General features: G+C 36.0%; 1 protein-coding gene across 1 annotated transcript in view; it reads left to right on the top strand.

Annotated features, from left to right (window-relative positions):
- Positions 1–377: 377 nt before the first annotated feature.
- The window catches only part of LOC121383258 (DNA (cytosine-5)-methyltransferase PliMCI-like), a 50,668-nt gene continuing 37,523 nt past the window's right edge, over positions 378–13,522 (top strand). Inside the window, exons 1-9 of the mRNA XM_041513163.1 lie at positions 378–459; positions 2,434–2,553; positions 4,327–4,466; positions 5,196–5,305; positions 5,621–5,739; positions 7,992–8,236; positions 10,993–11,070; positions 11,951–12,054; positions 13,055–13,318. Coding sequence (XP_041369097.1) covers positions 2,529–2,553; positions 4,327–4,466; positions 5,196–5,305; positions 5,621–5,739; positions 7,992–8,236; positions 10,993–11,070; positions 11,951–12,054; positions 13,055–13,318 — 1,085 coding nt within the window. The 5' untranslated portion in view covers positions 378–459; positions 2,434–2,528. The remainder of the gene's footprint in view (positions 460–2,433; positions 2,554–4,326; positions 4,467–5,195; positions 5,306–5,620; positions 5,740–7,991; positions 8,237–10,992; positions 11,071–11,950; positions 12,055–13,054; positions 13,319–13,522) is intronic.

A 13,522-nucleotide genomic window follows, 5' to 3' on the forward strand; every position in this document is an offset into this window, starting at 1 on the left:
CCATTTCATGTTTACAAAGCAAATGAGTTTTCTGAAAATCTTTGTAGATCGTATAATGTATGTGTAATCTGACTCATGAATAGAAACATTATATAAATGAAAGTGAAGTTCGGGCCATGGCAAGCAACCAACCAAATGTCGTGATTTTTAAGCCAGCAAATCAGTGGCTGTAGAAGCAATCTGCACATTGTGCAGAGATCGAAAAAAAAATATTACCCCGTATATTTCAGCCCATATGGGTAATAAAAACATATATTATTATGAATTGTGAATTTGAGGTAATATTTGAGAAAGCTGTAAGAAATCTACCATTATTGGCTGTGTTAATGTTTCTATGATATGCTCATTACATAAATTATTTTGTTAAATTATTTCAGGAAAGTCAAATGAAAAGAAATCAAAGAAAGTAGCCAATGGTATCAGCAATCAACCTTCAATTTTGTCAATGTTTAATAAAGGGTAAGTTTTACAGATTTTATCAATTTCATTTAAAGCATATACAGTCAGACCTCGTTACAATGACTGTCGTTACTACAACATTTACACCATCCAACCACAAATTGTCGGGAACAAACGTACATCAGTGTTATTCTGTTCATTAAACCGGAATTCACACCCTCCGACACCGACAGACCAAATTAGGAACAAACGTGCATCCGACATCTAAAAACACCTCTTTACAACAACATTACATAATCACAGATACCGTAGCACGTTGGCAGTACACACACAGTCACTTAGAATCCTTGATCTTGTAGTGAGCCGACTGTGTCATATGCTGTCCGAGATACCGATGTCTGCGAAATCTGTAGACATGCATTGCTTTTGCAAATAAGCCTTTAGTTAACCAATTAAAGGATTAACTTTGAACAATTTCTATTTTCATGATATTTTGTAATCGAAACTGGTACCAATCAGAGATATCTTTAACCAAGCAATGATTAGACTGAAGGTGAATGCGCCTTGTTTAATATATTAAATGATGTTTTTAAAAACATATTTAATGTCTGTACGTGTATTTGTTGTTTTTAATAATAATTGCAATGCATTAATTATTTAAATGCTATTCAGTCATCAGGTAATATTAATTAGTATTTTTTGTTACGTTATTTTGGCAATGGAGATAACTCATGACAATTCAATACACCGGCAATTTCAATATAATGACAAAGTGACCCAGGGACGAACATGGTCGTTGTAACGAGGTCTGACTATTTGAAAATAATTTTCAGGTACAAGATTTATCTAAACATGGCAACATCAAAACTTATATTAAGCAGCTATTGATGGATAGTGGTAGACTCGTTAACTGGCAGAACGGCAGTGGCGTGACGTCACTAATGATAGGTTTATCTCTGAAACAAACACTGACGTAACAAAATATTGTCTTAAAATTAAAATTAAAATTTGACCAATCAAGATTATAAAAAGTGATATCTCCTGCGGAGTATATCGCAGGAGATATTGCAAATTATATTGCCAGCGATATCTCCTACAAAAGCCTTTAATGGATGATAAATATATATATATAATAAAGTGGCACTCTCAATATTTACAATTGTATTTTGTATGCTGTATTTTCTATAGCAAAATATCCAGCAGAAAAGTGCACTATTGGTATATTTTTATTATTTAGCTATTTAGAATATATTATCTACATTATTTTTAATTACTATTAATATTCAAAATGCAGGATGTCTTTTCCACAGTTAAATGAGACAATATTGAATGGTCGGTAGATATAGCTGTGTTTGTTATCCAAACAAACATCCACTTTCAATCAACACAGTAATTTATTAAAACTAGTGAGTAGTGGAATGCAGCTTTAATTGCATGCATGCACACACACACATACACACACACACATACACACACACACCAGATACATATTAAAACTAGTGAGTAGTGGAATTGCAGCTTTAATTGCATGCACGCGCACACACACAAGACACATATTAAAACTAGTGAGTAGTGGAATTGCAGCTTTAATTGCATGCACACACACACACACACACCAGATACATATTAAAACTAGTGAGTAGTGAAATTGCAGCTTTAATTGTATGCATGTACACACACACACACACACACACACATAAGACATATTAAAACTAGTGAGTAGTGGAATTGCAGCTTTAATTGTATGCATGTACACACACACACACACCAGATACATATTGATACTAGTGAGTAGTGGAATTGCAGCTTTAATTGTATGCATGTATACACACACACACACACACCAGATACATATTAAAACTAGTGAGTAGTGAAATTGCAGCTTTAATTGGATACATGTACACACACAAAAGACACATTAAAACTAGTGAGTAGTGGAATTGCAGCTTTAATTGCATTGTACGCACACACACAAGACACATCAAACACACACCACATGTGGGATTAAATAACATAATTATGTAATTTTGCCAGGCCTTTGAAACGAAAGTCGGTAGCCACCGAGCCCGCTCCAGAAACGAACAACGAAGCTGATTCTGAACTGAAACGAATACGGACTGAAGATAAGGATGTTGAGAAAGAAAATGATGAAAGGTAAACATTTACATTTACAAAGTCTAGCTTTAAAAAGAAACATGACTTATGAGATACAATACTTGATGTGAACTGTCATTCTCTTTCCGTACTGGTTACACTACTTTAAATGGATGGGAACTGCCAATCAGTTGCCTGGTGATTTACAAGTTTACAAACTTCTGAAAATAACTAATTCCAGTGCTAAACTTTATAGTACTTGATTACGTTACACAAATATAAATCGCTTAACTGAACAATCAGTAACCTATGTTAAAAATTACATGAACCGACTTCCGGTTACTTAAGATTTTAAAATATTGTCCCCTGATCTTAGTGCTTTCTGAGTTATTGACATCATTATAAATAACAAAATTAATGTTTATAATTACTTCTAAAGCATACATGATTCATAAAAATATGGTTTTAGAACAATTTAAAATTGAAACAGCAATATTATATATGTGTATTTGTATGTGTATATGTATTTCATGTTCTCATGAAATTTGAAATCATATCACACTCGTCGCGCAAGTGCGACTCTTGAGATATGATTACAAACTTCACTCGATGAGATATAAATCATATTTGACAAAAAAAATGAAATTTTCTATTTATTATATAACTTTTGGCAATTTACCTTTATTTTTAAAATACCAGCAGCAAAATAGTTCCAGCTTTCTTACAGTGAAGATAACACTTTCTACAGTGACGATAAAACATTTTAGAGTAAAATAGTGAAATATTCACTCTAAAATGTGTTATCGTCACTGAGTGACTGATAACATTTTTGTTTCACTGATATTTTAAGATATTTCACTTAATTTTATATAATAAATATATGTATTTGTGTTTTAATCCCCAAATAGTGTTGGGAGTGGGATGTAGCTTAGCGGCAGAGCACTGGTGAGAAGTATACCATTACAAATCTTATGAATGATTAAGTGGTGGGATCTAGAGGATCGGTAGAGGGCTCCCCCCTGAGGTTGTTGCCTTGTAGGATAGAAACACCTCAGTGAACCCATTCTCTGATTGACCGGCCTCGATGGCGTCGTGGTAGGCCATCAGTCTACAGGCTGGTAGGTACTGGGTTCGGATCCCAGCCGAGGCATGGGATTTTTAATCCAGATACCGACTCCAAACCCTGAGTGAGTACTCCGCAAGGCTCAGTGGGTAGGTGTAAACCACTTGCACCGACCAGTGATCCATAACTGGTTCAACAAAGGCCATGGTTTGTGCTATCTTGCCTGTGGGAACCGCAAATAAAAGATCCCTTGCTGCTAATCAGAAGAGTAGCCCATGTAGTCAAAATCTGTGTGGTCCTTAACCATATGTCTGACGCCATATAACCGTAAATAAAATGTGTTGAGTGCGTCGTTAAATAAAACATTTCTTTCTTTTTCCATTCTCTGATTGGGTTTTTCCCTGTCCAAACCAGTGCCCCACAACTGCTATATCAAAGACCATGGTATGTGCTGTCCTGTCTGGGGAAGTGCACATGAAAGATCCCTTACTGTTAATGGAAAAATTTAGCTAGTTTCCTCTGAATACTAAGAGTCATAATCAAATGTTTGACATCCAGAAGCCAATGATTAGTAAATCAAGTGTGTTCTAGTGGTGTCGTTAAACAAAACAAACTTTAAAACTTTTTTTATTGTTGTTGGTTGACCCATCAGATTATCCCTCCTGATTCCAGTCAGTCCTTCTCAATCTTGTAAATGTACACAATGTAGTTCTATGGTTGTGAACATTTGTATCAAAAGATATATCTTAATAATTTTTTGTTTCATTTAGAGTGTTGCGTCAGAAACCCGAGCCAGTTGAGGAGATGTCGGCAGAGTTCTAAGCCGATTGTGCCGTCGAAGTGTCATGAATGCAAGCAGTTGTTGGATGATCCTGATCTCAGGCTTTTCCCTGGAGATCCTGACGAAGCTGTGAGCTTGTTTATAAAGTTGTCATCAAGCAGTAAATTATACATCAACTCACTGACATCATTCAAGTTCATTTTAAACGGACAGTATTCAAATAATGTTCTAAGCATTTCTTTCAAAAACACTAAATACTGATAAATATTTTAAACAAAAATAAATCCACATTTTTAATAACCAATGGTTCCTAACCAACTACTACATAATATTAGTTTCCAAACTGTTCATTTTAAACTAACAGTATTGAAATACTTTTCTAAGCATTTCTTTCAAAAACACTAAATACTGATAAATATTTTAAGCACAAATAAAACAACATTTTTTATAACCATTGGTTACTAACCAAATGTAACATAATATTAGTTTATAAAATGGCTACCTCAAATGTCACAAAACATGCACTTATTAACCGTCACATGTGATGGTCCTACTAAACCTCGCTTTGGCTTAGAATTTTATTGAGATGGTATGGTTTTAAAATGTAGTGTTTGTTGGAAGGTACATTTTAAATGTTCAAAATGTTTGCTGATAAAGTTCTGATGGACAAAACAAATTTGCTTCTTAACTCTATCTCTCCCTCTCCCTCTCCCTCTCCCTCTCCCTCTCCCTCTCCCTCTCCCTCTCTCTCTCCCTCTCTCTCTGTACATATCGTCAATATCATATATTAGGAATAAAAGTTGTATTATATATTATTATATATATATTTTATATATATAAAATATCTTTTAAATTCAGGTTGAGGAATTTATTGCTTTGACTGATCCAAAGCTACAGCTTTTCACTGGAGAGGAGGAGGAAATTAATTCATGTGACGAAAGACCTCAACACAAAGTGACAAATTTTAGGTAATACATGTTCGTTTGCTAAAAAATTTTACTTTGCTTCGTTTGTTTTTTGATAATTCTAGCCTGCAATTCTGTGATAATGATCACTTTTTAGTTGAGTCTTGAAAAGTTACAATTAATTTTTACCCATTTAAAATGATACAAGAGACCATATTGATGGCTGTTGAAAGAATCTTTGAAAATATTTTTCAAAACCAGGAAAAAACCTTTAAAAAGCATGGAATTTGGTGCATAACAAAGTGTGTGAACCAGTTAAATAAAATTAAGCTTTATCTGGAATGTATTTGTAGAAATGTATTAAATTTTATTTTGCAGTGTTTACGACAAGAATACACACTTGTGTCCATTTGATACAGGTTTGATTGAGAAGAATGTGTACCTCTATATTAGTGGTATCATCAAACCCATCTACGAGGAAAACCCATCACCTGAAGGTAATATTGTTGGCATACAGATAGTTTATATACAAACAGAGAGATGCCAGCCATTACGTATTTGGCAGATTCATTACAAATTTAAAGCATAGATTATTCTATTACGATTGTCTTGTTCAAAATCCCGATTTTTAGAAAGAAAATTGTAATTTCGTGTATTTGGTATCGGATCGTATTTTGGACGGCACAAATGTTAACACCAGAGAAATGGAACTTTTTCCCTCTTCACCGTCAACAATCGTAGATTGGCTTCCTGCCTTCAAAACTTATGGATTCCAAATAGCAAGTGTGGGGATATAGAATAAACCAGTCTAGCAATCAGTCTTCCAAACAGCCTGATGTTTGTCGATTGGGTACGGCCTTGAACTTGACTTTACCAAAATGTCGAAAAAGCGCTCCTGAGCCATCACTGATAACATTCCTATTTTGGGGGGTTGGGATTCCTATTTTTGAAGGCCTGGATTCCTATGTCACTCCAACTAGGGTTGGCATCTCTGTACAAATTTATTAAAGTGATGAACCCAAGCTTTAAACAATACTGCATATTTTTCACTATAAGATACATTTTTGATCATTTAAAGCAGACTGTTTAGATTAACATTTCCATACATCCTAGTGTTTCTGGTCATTCTGGTGTTTTTAATACCCCGAAATGCATTTTCCATAATTCTAAAAGCACTCGTACCCCTGAGAAGTAATGGTTATGGAAACAAGCTCTCATCTATTTTTAGAAGATATTTCCCCTTTTCATCATCACAAACTCTTGTTCCGATTTATTGTAACTTTATCCAGATGTGTTAGAGGTTTGTAAATTAGCGAAACCTAGTGTCCATTTTCACGGGATGAACCTAGGGTCTGCAACCTTAAATGTATTTCCCATTTTATCATCCATTAAAGGCTTTTGTAGGAGATATCGCTGGCACTATAATTTGCAATATCTCCTGCTTCTTATATAATCTTGATTGGTCAAATTTTAATAACAAGACGTTTTGTTACATCACTATGTTTGTTTCAGCGCTAAACCTACCATTAGTGACGTCACGCCACTGGTATTCTGCTAGTTAACGAGTCTACCGCTGACATTCAACCCACATTACTGACATTGTTTACAACTGTCGCAAACGAAGAGAATGATAATGGATGATAAAAGAATTCCGCTCTCGTTTCTTGTGATATATAATTTATCAGCACTCGTTGATAAAGTATAAAATCCTCGGATTGCATACTTTTATCAACTTGTGCTGATAAATTATGATATCACAAGACACTTGGGGAATATCCTCTTATTTATTTTTCTAATTATAATAATGAACAAATCTTTTTAATAGTCTGTCTAAGGTTTTCTTTGGCTTATTACATTCTACACTGGTGCATTATGTTCACATTGAATTTATATAACCTGCTGTTATAAAGGAAAGGAATGTTTGTTAATCAGTGATGGAAATAAGCAGAATATTTTACTAGTCCACCGGACAAATACATCTGGAAATCTACTTGTCCACGTATAATTTTATTTGTCCAAATAAATGATTTGTTTTATTCAAGTGCAAGGACAATATTCTTGGTTGCTCAAAATGAAACTGCACTGAACATTTTTATTTCTCCACCGGATAACCACCAAGGTACATTTTGCTTGTCCAAACAGATTTTCACTTGTCAGGACAAATGGATAAGTGCTTATTTCAAACGCTGTAAATGACACTCCAGTTCTTTTTTAAATGTATCTTAACATATGTGTTTAACATATGATAATACTGCCACATATTGAGTGAGAAGAAGAAATCCACTGCCACCACAAAGGTTACTCTTTATTAGTCTTTTATATACTCTGCCCAGTACAGTACAACTTTGGATAAAGTTAAAGTTTGTTTTGTTTAATGACACCACTAGAGCACATTGATTAATTAATCGGCTAATGGATGTCAGAACATTTGAAAATCTTGACATATAGTCTTAGAGAGGAAAACCACTACGTTTTTCCATTAGTAGCAAGGGATCTTTTATATGCAGAATCCCACAGACAGGATAGCACATACCACACACAGCCTTTGATATACAGGTCATGGAGCACTGGCGGGAACGAGAAATAACCTTTGATAAATTCCAGGCATGAAATAGTATGGAATGGGAGAAAACTGCAGATGGGCCTGTCTACCAAGGAGTGATCATAACTTAAAAGTGAGGATTCTGTCACAGAGCCACATTCTTCTCTTGATTTATAACTTTATAAAACGTCAATCCATCTATTTTAGGTGGGATTCCTTGTCGTAGCATGGGTCCAATTAATGAGTGGTGGACGGCTGGTTTTGATGGTGGGGAGAACGCCTTGGTTGGATTTAGCACCGCCTATGCTGACTATTTCTTAATGGCTCCCAGTGAAGCTTACGCACCGTTCATAGCTGTGGTGAAGGAAAAAATACACATGGCCAAAGTGTTGATCGAATTTCTGCAGAATAATCAAGATGCAACTTATGAAGATCTGCTCAACAAGATACAGGTAGATATTAACAAAATACAGTAATTAACAAGATACAGGTAGATATTAACAAAATACAGTAATTAACAAGATACAGGTAGTAGTTAACAAAATACAGTAATTAACAAGATACAGGTAGTAATTAACAGGATACAGGTAGTTATTAACAAAATACAGGTAGTTATTAACAAGATACAGGTAGTAATTAACAGGATACAAGTAGTTCTTAACAAGATACAGGTAGTTCTTAACAGGATACAGGTAGTTATTAACAAGTTACAGGTAGTAATTAACAAGATACAGGTAGTAATTAACAAGATACAGGTAGTGATTAACAAGATACAGGTAGTAATTAACAAAATACAGGTAGTAATTAACGAGATAAAGTAGTTATTAACAAGATACAGGTAGTTATTAACAAGATACAGGTAGTAATTAACAAGATACAGTTAGTTATTAACAAAATACAGGTAGTAATTAACAAGGTAAAGTAGTTGCTAACAAGATAAAGGTAGTAATTCGTTTCAGAACTTAGATTTATAACTTATTTACAATTCTAACTTTTGAAATATGAAATTTGTTTTATGTAACAACACTGCTAAAGAACATTAATTTATAAATTTCCGGCTATTGGATGTCAGATATTTGGTCATTGTGACACATAGTCATTGGAAACCTGCTACATTTTACCATTAGCAGCTTTCTGTCTGGGTTCGATCCTCTCTCACAAACTGTAAGTCCTAGGTCAATAAAACTTGGTTTATAGTTACACCTATAGATGTTCATTACAGCAGGGGTGCAGAAATGGAATATATTTCACTAGCCCGCCAGACCAGAACCAACTAAAATGTACTAGTCTGCAACAGTTTATGTCTGCCAGTCTTTAAAATAATATATTATTAATAATATTATAATATACAGCGTCTTCACTTCAAATGATATATATGCATATATACTCTTCAAAAAAAAGAAACGCAAAAGGGTACAAATGGGTTATAACTCCGATTTTATGTTTCCTACCGGTTCATGCTTTGTGAATATAAGGTCATTGCATGTCCCAAACACATTCCCACGGTTACATTCGATAAAACGCAGCTACTGTACAATAAAGTTCCAAAATGTGAATATTCGCAAAAACGCAGCCACGTGCAAACCATGTCACCACTGCACGTGCGTTGTCTGCACGTGCAACATGAACACCGACAGTATAAAAGTGCAGGGTGTTCGCTTGCCTGGCCTCTGTATCTGGCCGACAGTTGACAATCCAGGACATGCCACGTCTCAGTGAACCGCAGAGAAACAATGCCATCGGCCGACTAGACGCAGGCGAATCCAGAACGGCCATTGCCAGGGCATTCCATGTGTCCCCAAGCACCATCTCCAGACTGTGGGACCGTTACCAGCAACATGGATCAACACGTGACCTCCCTAGATCCGGTCGACCACGGGTCACTACCCCCGGGCAGGACCGCTACATCCGGGTACGCCACCTTCGGGAACGATTGACTACTGCCACCTCCACAGCCGCAGCAATACCAGGTTTGCGCAGGATATCCGACCAGACCGTACGGAACCGCCTACGTGAGGTAGGAATTCGTGCCAGACGTCCAGTTCGAGGTGTCATCTTAACACCACAACACCGTCGACTCCGACTGCAGTGGTGCCAGATTCATCGACAATGGCCTCAACTGCGATGGAGACAGGTGTGGTTCAGTGACGAGTCCCGATTTCTGCTCCGACGTCATGATGGAAGATGTCGCGGCGTCGTGGTGAACGTTATGCGGCAAACTGCGTGCAGGAAGTGGACAGATTCGGCGGGGGTAGTGTCATGGTGTGGGCAGCCATCTCACACACTGGCAGAACTGACCTGGTCCACGTGCAGGGCAACCTGAATGCACAGGGCTACATTGACCAGATCCTCCGGCCACACATCGTTCCAGTTATGGCAAACGCCAACGCAGTGTTCCAACATGACAACGCCAGGCCTCACACAGCACGTCTCACAACGGCTTTCCTACAGAACAACAACATTAATGTCCTTCCTTGGCCATCGATATCACCGGATTTGAACCCAATTGAGCATCTATGGGACGAGTTGGACCGACGCCTCCGACAGCAACAACCACAGCCCCAGACCCTGCCCGAGCTGGCAGCAGCCTTGCAGGCTGAGTGGGCCACCATCCCCCGGGACGTCATCCGTACTCTGGTTGCTTCAATGGGCAGGCGGTGCCAGGCAGTTGTCAACACACGCGGAGGCCACACCCGGTATTGACTCCAGATGACCTTGACCTTGGTGGTGTGTCCTATCACTTACTCACAATGGACTAGAGTGAATTGTGAACAATCCTGCAACATTTGGTAATTATCGGACTCCCCATTCAATAATTAAATCAATTCTCCAAATGTTACGACAATGTGGTTTTGCGTTTCTTCTTTTGAAGAGTATATATTGACAAAACGTTAAGAACACCCTGGCAAGTGATAAACATCACGTGACAAACAAACTGAAAAAGACAGATCGCCCGTCGGACTGGTACTTGCATTTTTTAACTTGTCCATCAGAATTTTTACTCGCATTTAGCAAGCAGGCGAGTACTTTCTGCAGCCCTGTTACAGGGTACCGAAAAAGTTTATGTGACATTTAATTCTGCGGAATTCTTGTGTTTAAGATTGATGTTATGATAATCTTAATTGCAATTTTGTGATCTTCATTTATGAGAATTGGATTCACACTGACACGTAAACCCTTCAGTGCTAAGTGTTACTGTTACTTTCAGACGACTGTTCCTCCTGCAGGGCTGACCAGTTTTTCTGAAGACTCACTCCTACGACATGCTCAGTTTGTAGTGGATCAGGTAACGTCAGCTTTACCTATCAACATTTACATTTTGATGTTTACCTCCCTCTGCTGTAAACCAGTCGTTTGGGGTTTTTATTTTGCATATAGGCAGTAACTTAAAATATTAAGATACAGGTAATTCAATGAACCTCCTCTAGACCGGACCCTCAGTAAACTGGACATTTTTCATAGTCCTATTTTAAATGTTACTGTTTAAATCGGATACCCCTTTTTATTTATTTGGTCCTGTGAATGTCTAGTTTAAAGGGGTTTCACTGTATATAAAAACTAAAAAAAAATTGTTTATTAATGCTTATATAGAGATTATTATATGAGCTTGTGTGTCGTACTGATTTTACGAAATGAGTGTCATATATATATTATTGTATTGTGAGAGCGAGGGTGATATATGAATCCTGACACGGTTTCGTAAAATCAGTACGATTCACACGCGAGTGTAATAATATCTTTATTATTCACATTATGCAAAATATTATTTTCACGAATAAGCTAGGACCATGTCAAAATGTAACTAAAAAGATATGACAAAATGACGTCATTTTCCGAATTGATGTCATTGTGATAAGCGTTTACACTGGGGAAGCCGCATTAAGTTACGACGTTGCTTCACAAAATTACGTCATTCGTTGTGCACGTGAAATCATTATGACACATGTGGGTCACACTAGTTATATTTCCGTGAATATCTTGAACTATGTGGATAATAAAATAAGTTATTTTACATGTCCCTATTATTTTCATATTACTGTTAGTAGTGATTAAGTAACTCATACAGTGATTGTTGATTTTTACATTAATTATAAACACAACATTATATAATATGTAACTGTTAAAAATGTTGCTGTCTTATTGCTATCTGATATTTTCTGCAACAGGTTCAGAGTTACGATGAAGCTGCTGATAGTGATGAATGTCTTCTTATAACAACACCTTGTGTGCGAGCTCTCATCAAACTTGCTGGAGTTACTCTAGGCAAGCGGTATGTATCATATAACACCATATATTACATACCGAGTCAATCTTTCTGTACTGATAAAGACATTTTCAAACCGTGTGTATAACTGGAGTTAGTGGTTTTTTGTTAGTTACATCGTATAATTGACAAATTATGTCACATTACTCAAGATTGCCTCAGAGTATGATTCTTAACGTTAACTATTGATCAGAGATTTAAGAAAATGTAATTATGATGTTAAATTGAAAAATGTTTTTGTAACAAAAATAAAAGAAGGTATATGATTAATACAGAACTTCACCTATGTGGTTTTTGCTTCCTATTTATTGCACTTGTTTATTTTGCGCAAGAACATACCACTTGACTGCTAAGCGGTCTCGTGGTATATATGTTTTCCCAAAATGAAATGTTATATGACAACCCTATAGTTGGAACCTTTATTTATGTTTTTCCTCTTTCACTTTACAATTAATAATTATAGTGATCATCTGGTTTTACAGTTAATATTTAATATGATCATCATATAGCTGAATTGTTTATTCTCTTCTTCTTTTGTGTCTGTTGTTGCCAATAGCCTCTTGATATGTACTATTTTTGTACAAATAGCAACCGTTTTAACAATTTAATTGAAATGTGTTTTTCTCCAAACTTTGAATGAAATTGAAGAAAAAAAATTGAATGACATTATCTATAAAAATTTGAATGAAATTGTGGTGGGTTTTTTACTACCATTGATTCTAGACTAATTTTACAAATACAAATGAAACAAAAATTTGAATGTTTTTTTTTCGAAATTCAATTGAAGTAATTTAAAAACCAAAATTGAATGCAATTATTTATACAATTTGAATGAAGTTGTGGGTTTTTCACTACTGTTGATTATAGGTGCGCTTTAAAAAAAAAAAAAAAAAACCAATTTGAATTTTTTTTCCAAAATTAAGATGAAGTGATTAAAAAAAAAAAAAATTGAATGAAATTATTTATAAAATTTGAATGAAATTGTTTTTACAACCATTGATTATAGACGCGCTCTCCAAAAACAAATGAAACAAGTGAAGGTAAAGAAACCAGCATTTACACTGGCCACCACGACACCACTCGTGCGTGGGATTTTTGACAGCATGTTTCAAGACCAGATCGGTGAAAAGGGCCATGGTTCTGGGCGGAAGCGTCGCTGCGGAATCTGTGAGATTTGTCAACAGCCCGACTGTGGCAAGTGTACGTCGTGCAAGGACATGGTCAAGTTTGGAGGCAGTGGGCGGTCCAAGCAGGCTTGTCAGGAACGAAGGTATAATATAGGACTGGAAGGAAATGTTTTATTTAACGACGCACTCAACACATTTTATTTATGGTTATATGGCATTAATATAGGACTGTTTTTTTTGTTAATTACAGCTTGTTTAGGGGTTTGAAAATAAATGCAGAGAAAGCTCTGCGATATTTTGGTAAATTCCATTTCCAGTTATTATTGAATCACATTTAAAAAAAAGTT

This window comes from Gigantopelta aegis, chromosome 10 (assembly GCF_016097555.1).
Source record: "Gigantopelta aegis isolate Gae_Host chromosome 10, Gae_host_genome, whole genome shotgun sequence".
Lineage (NCBI taxonomy): Eukaryota > Metazoa > Mollusca > Gastropoda > Neomphalida > Peltospiridae > Gigantopelta > Gigantopelta aegis.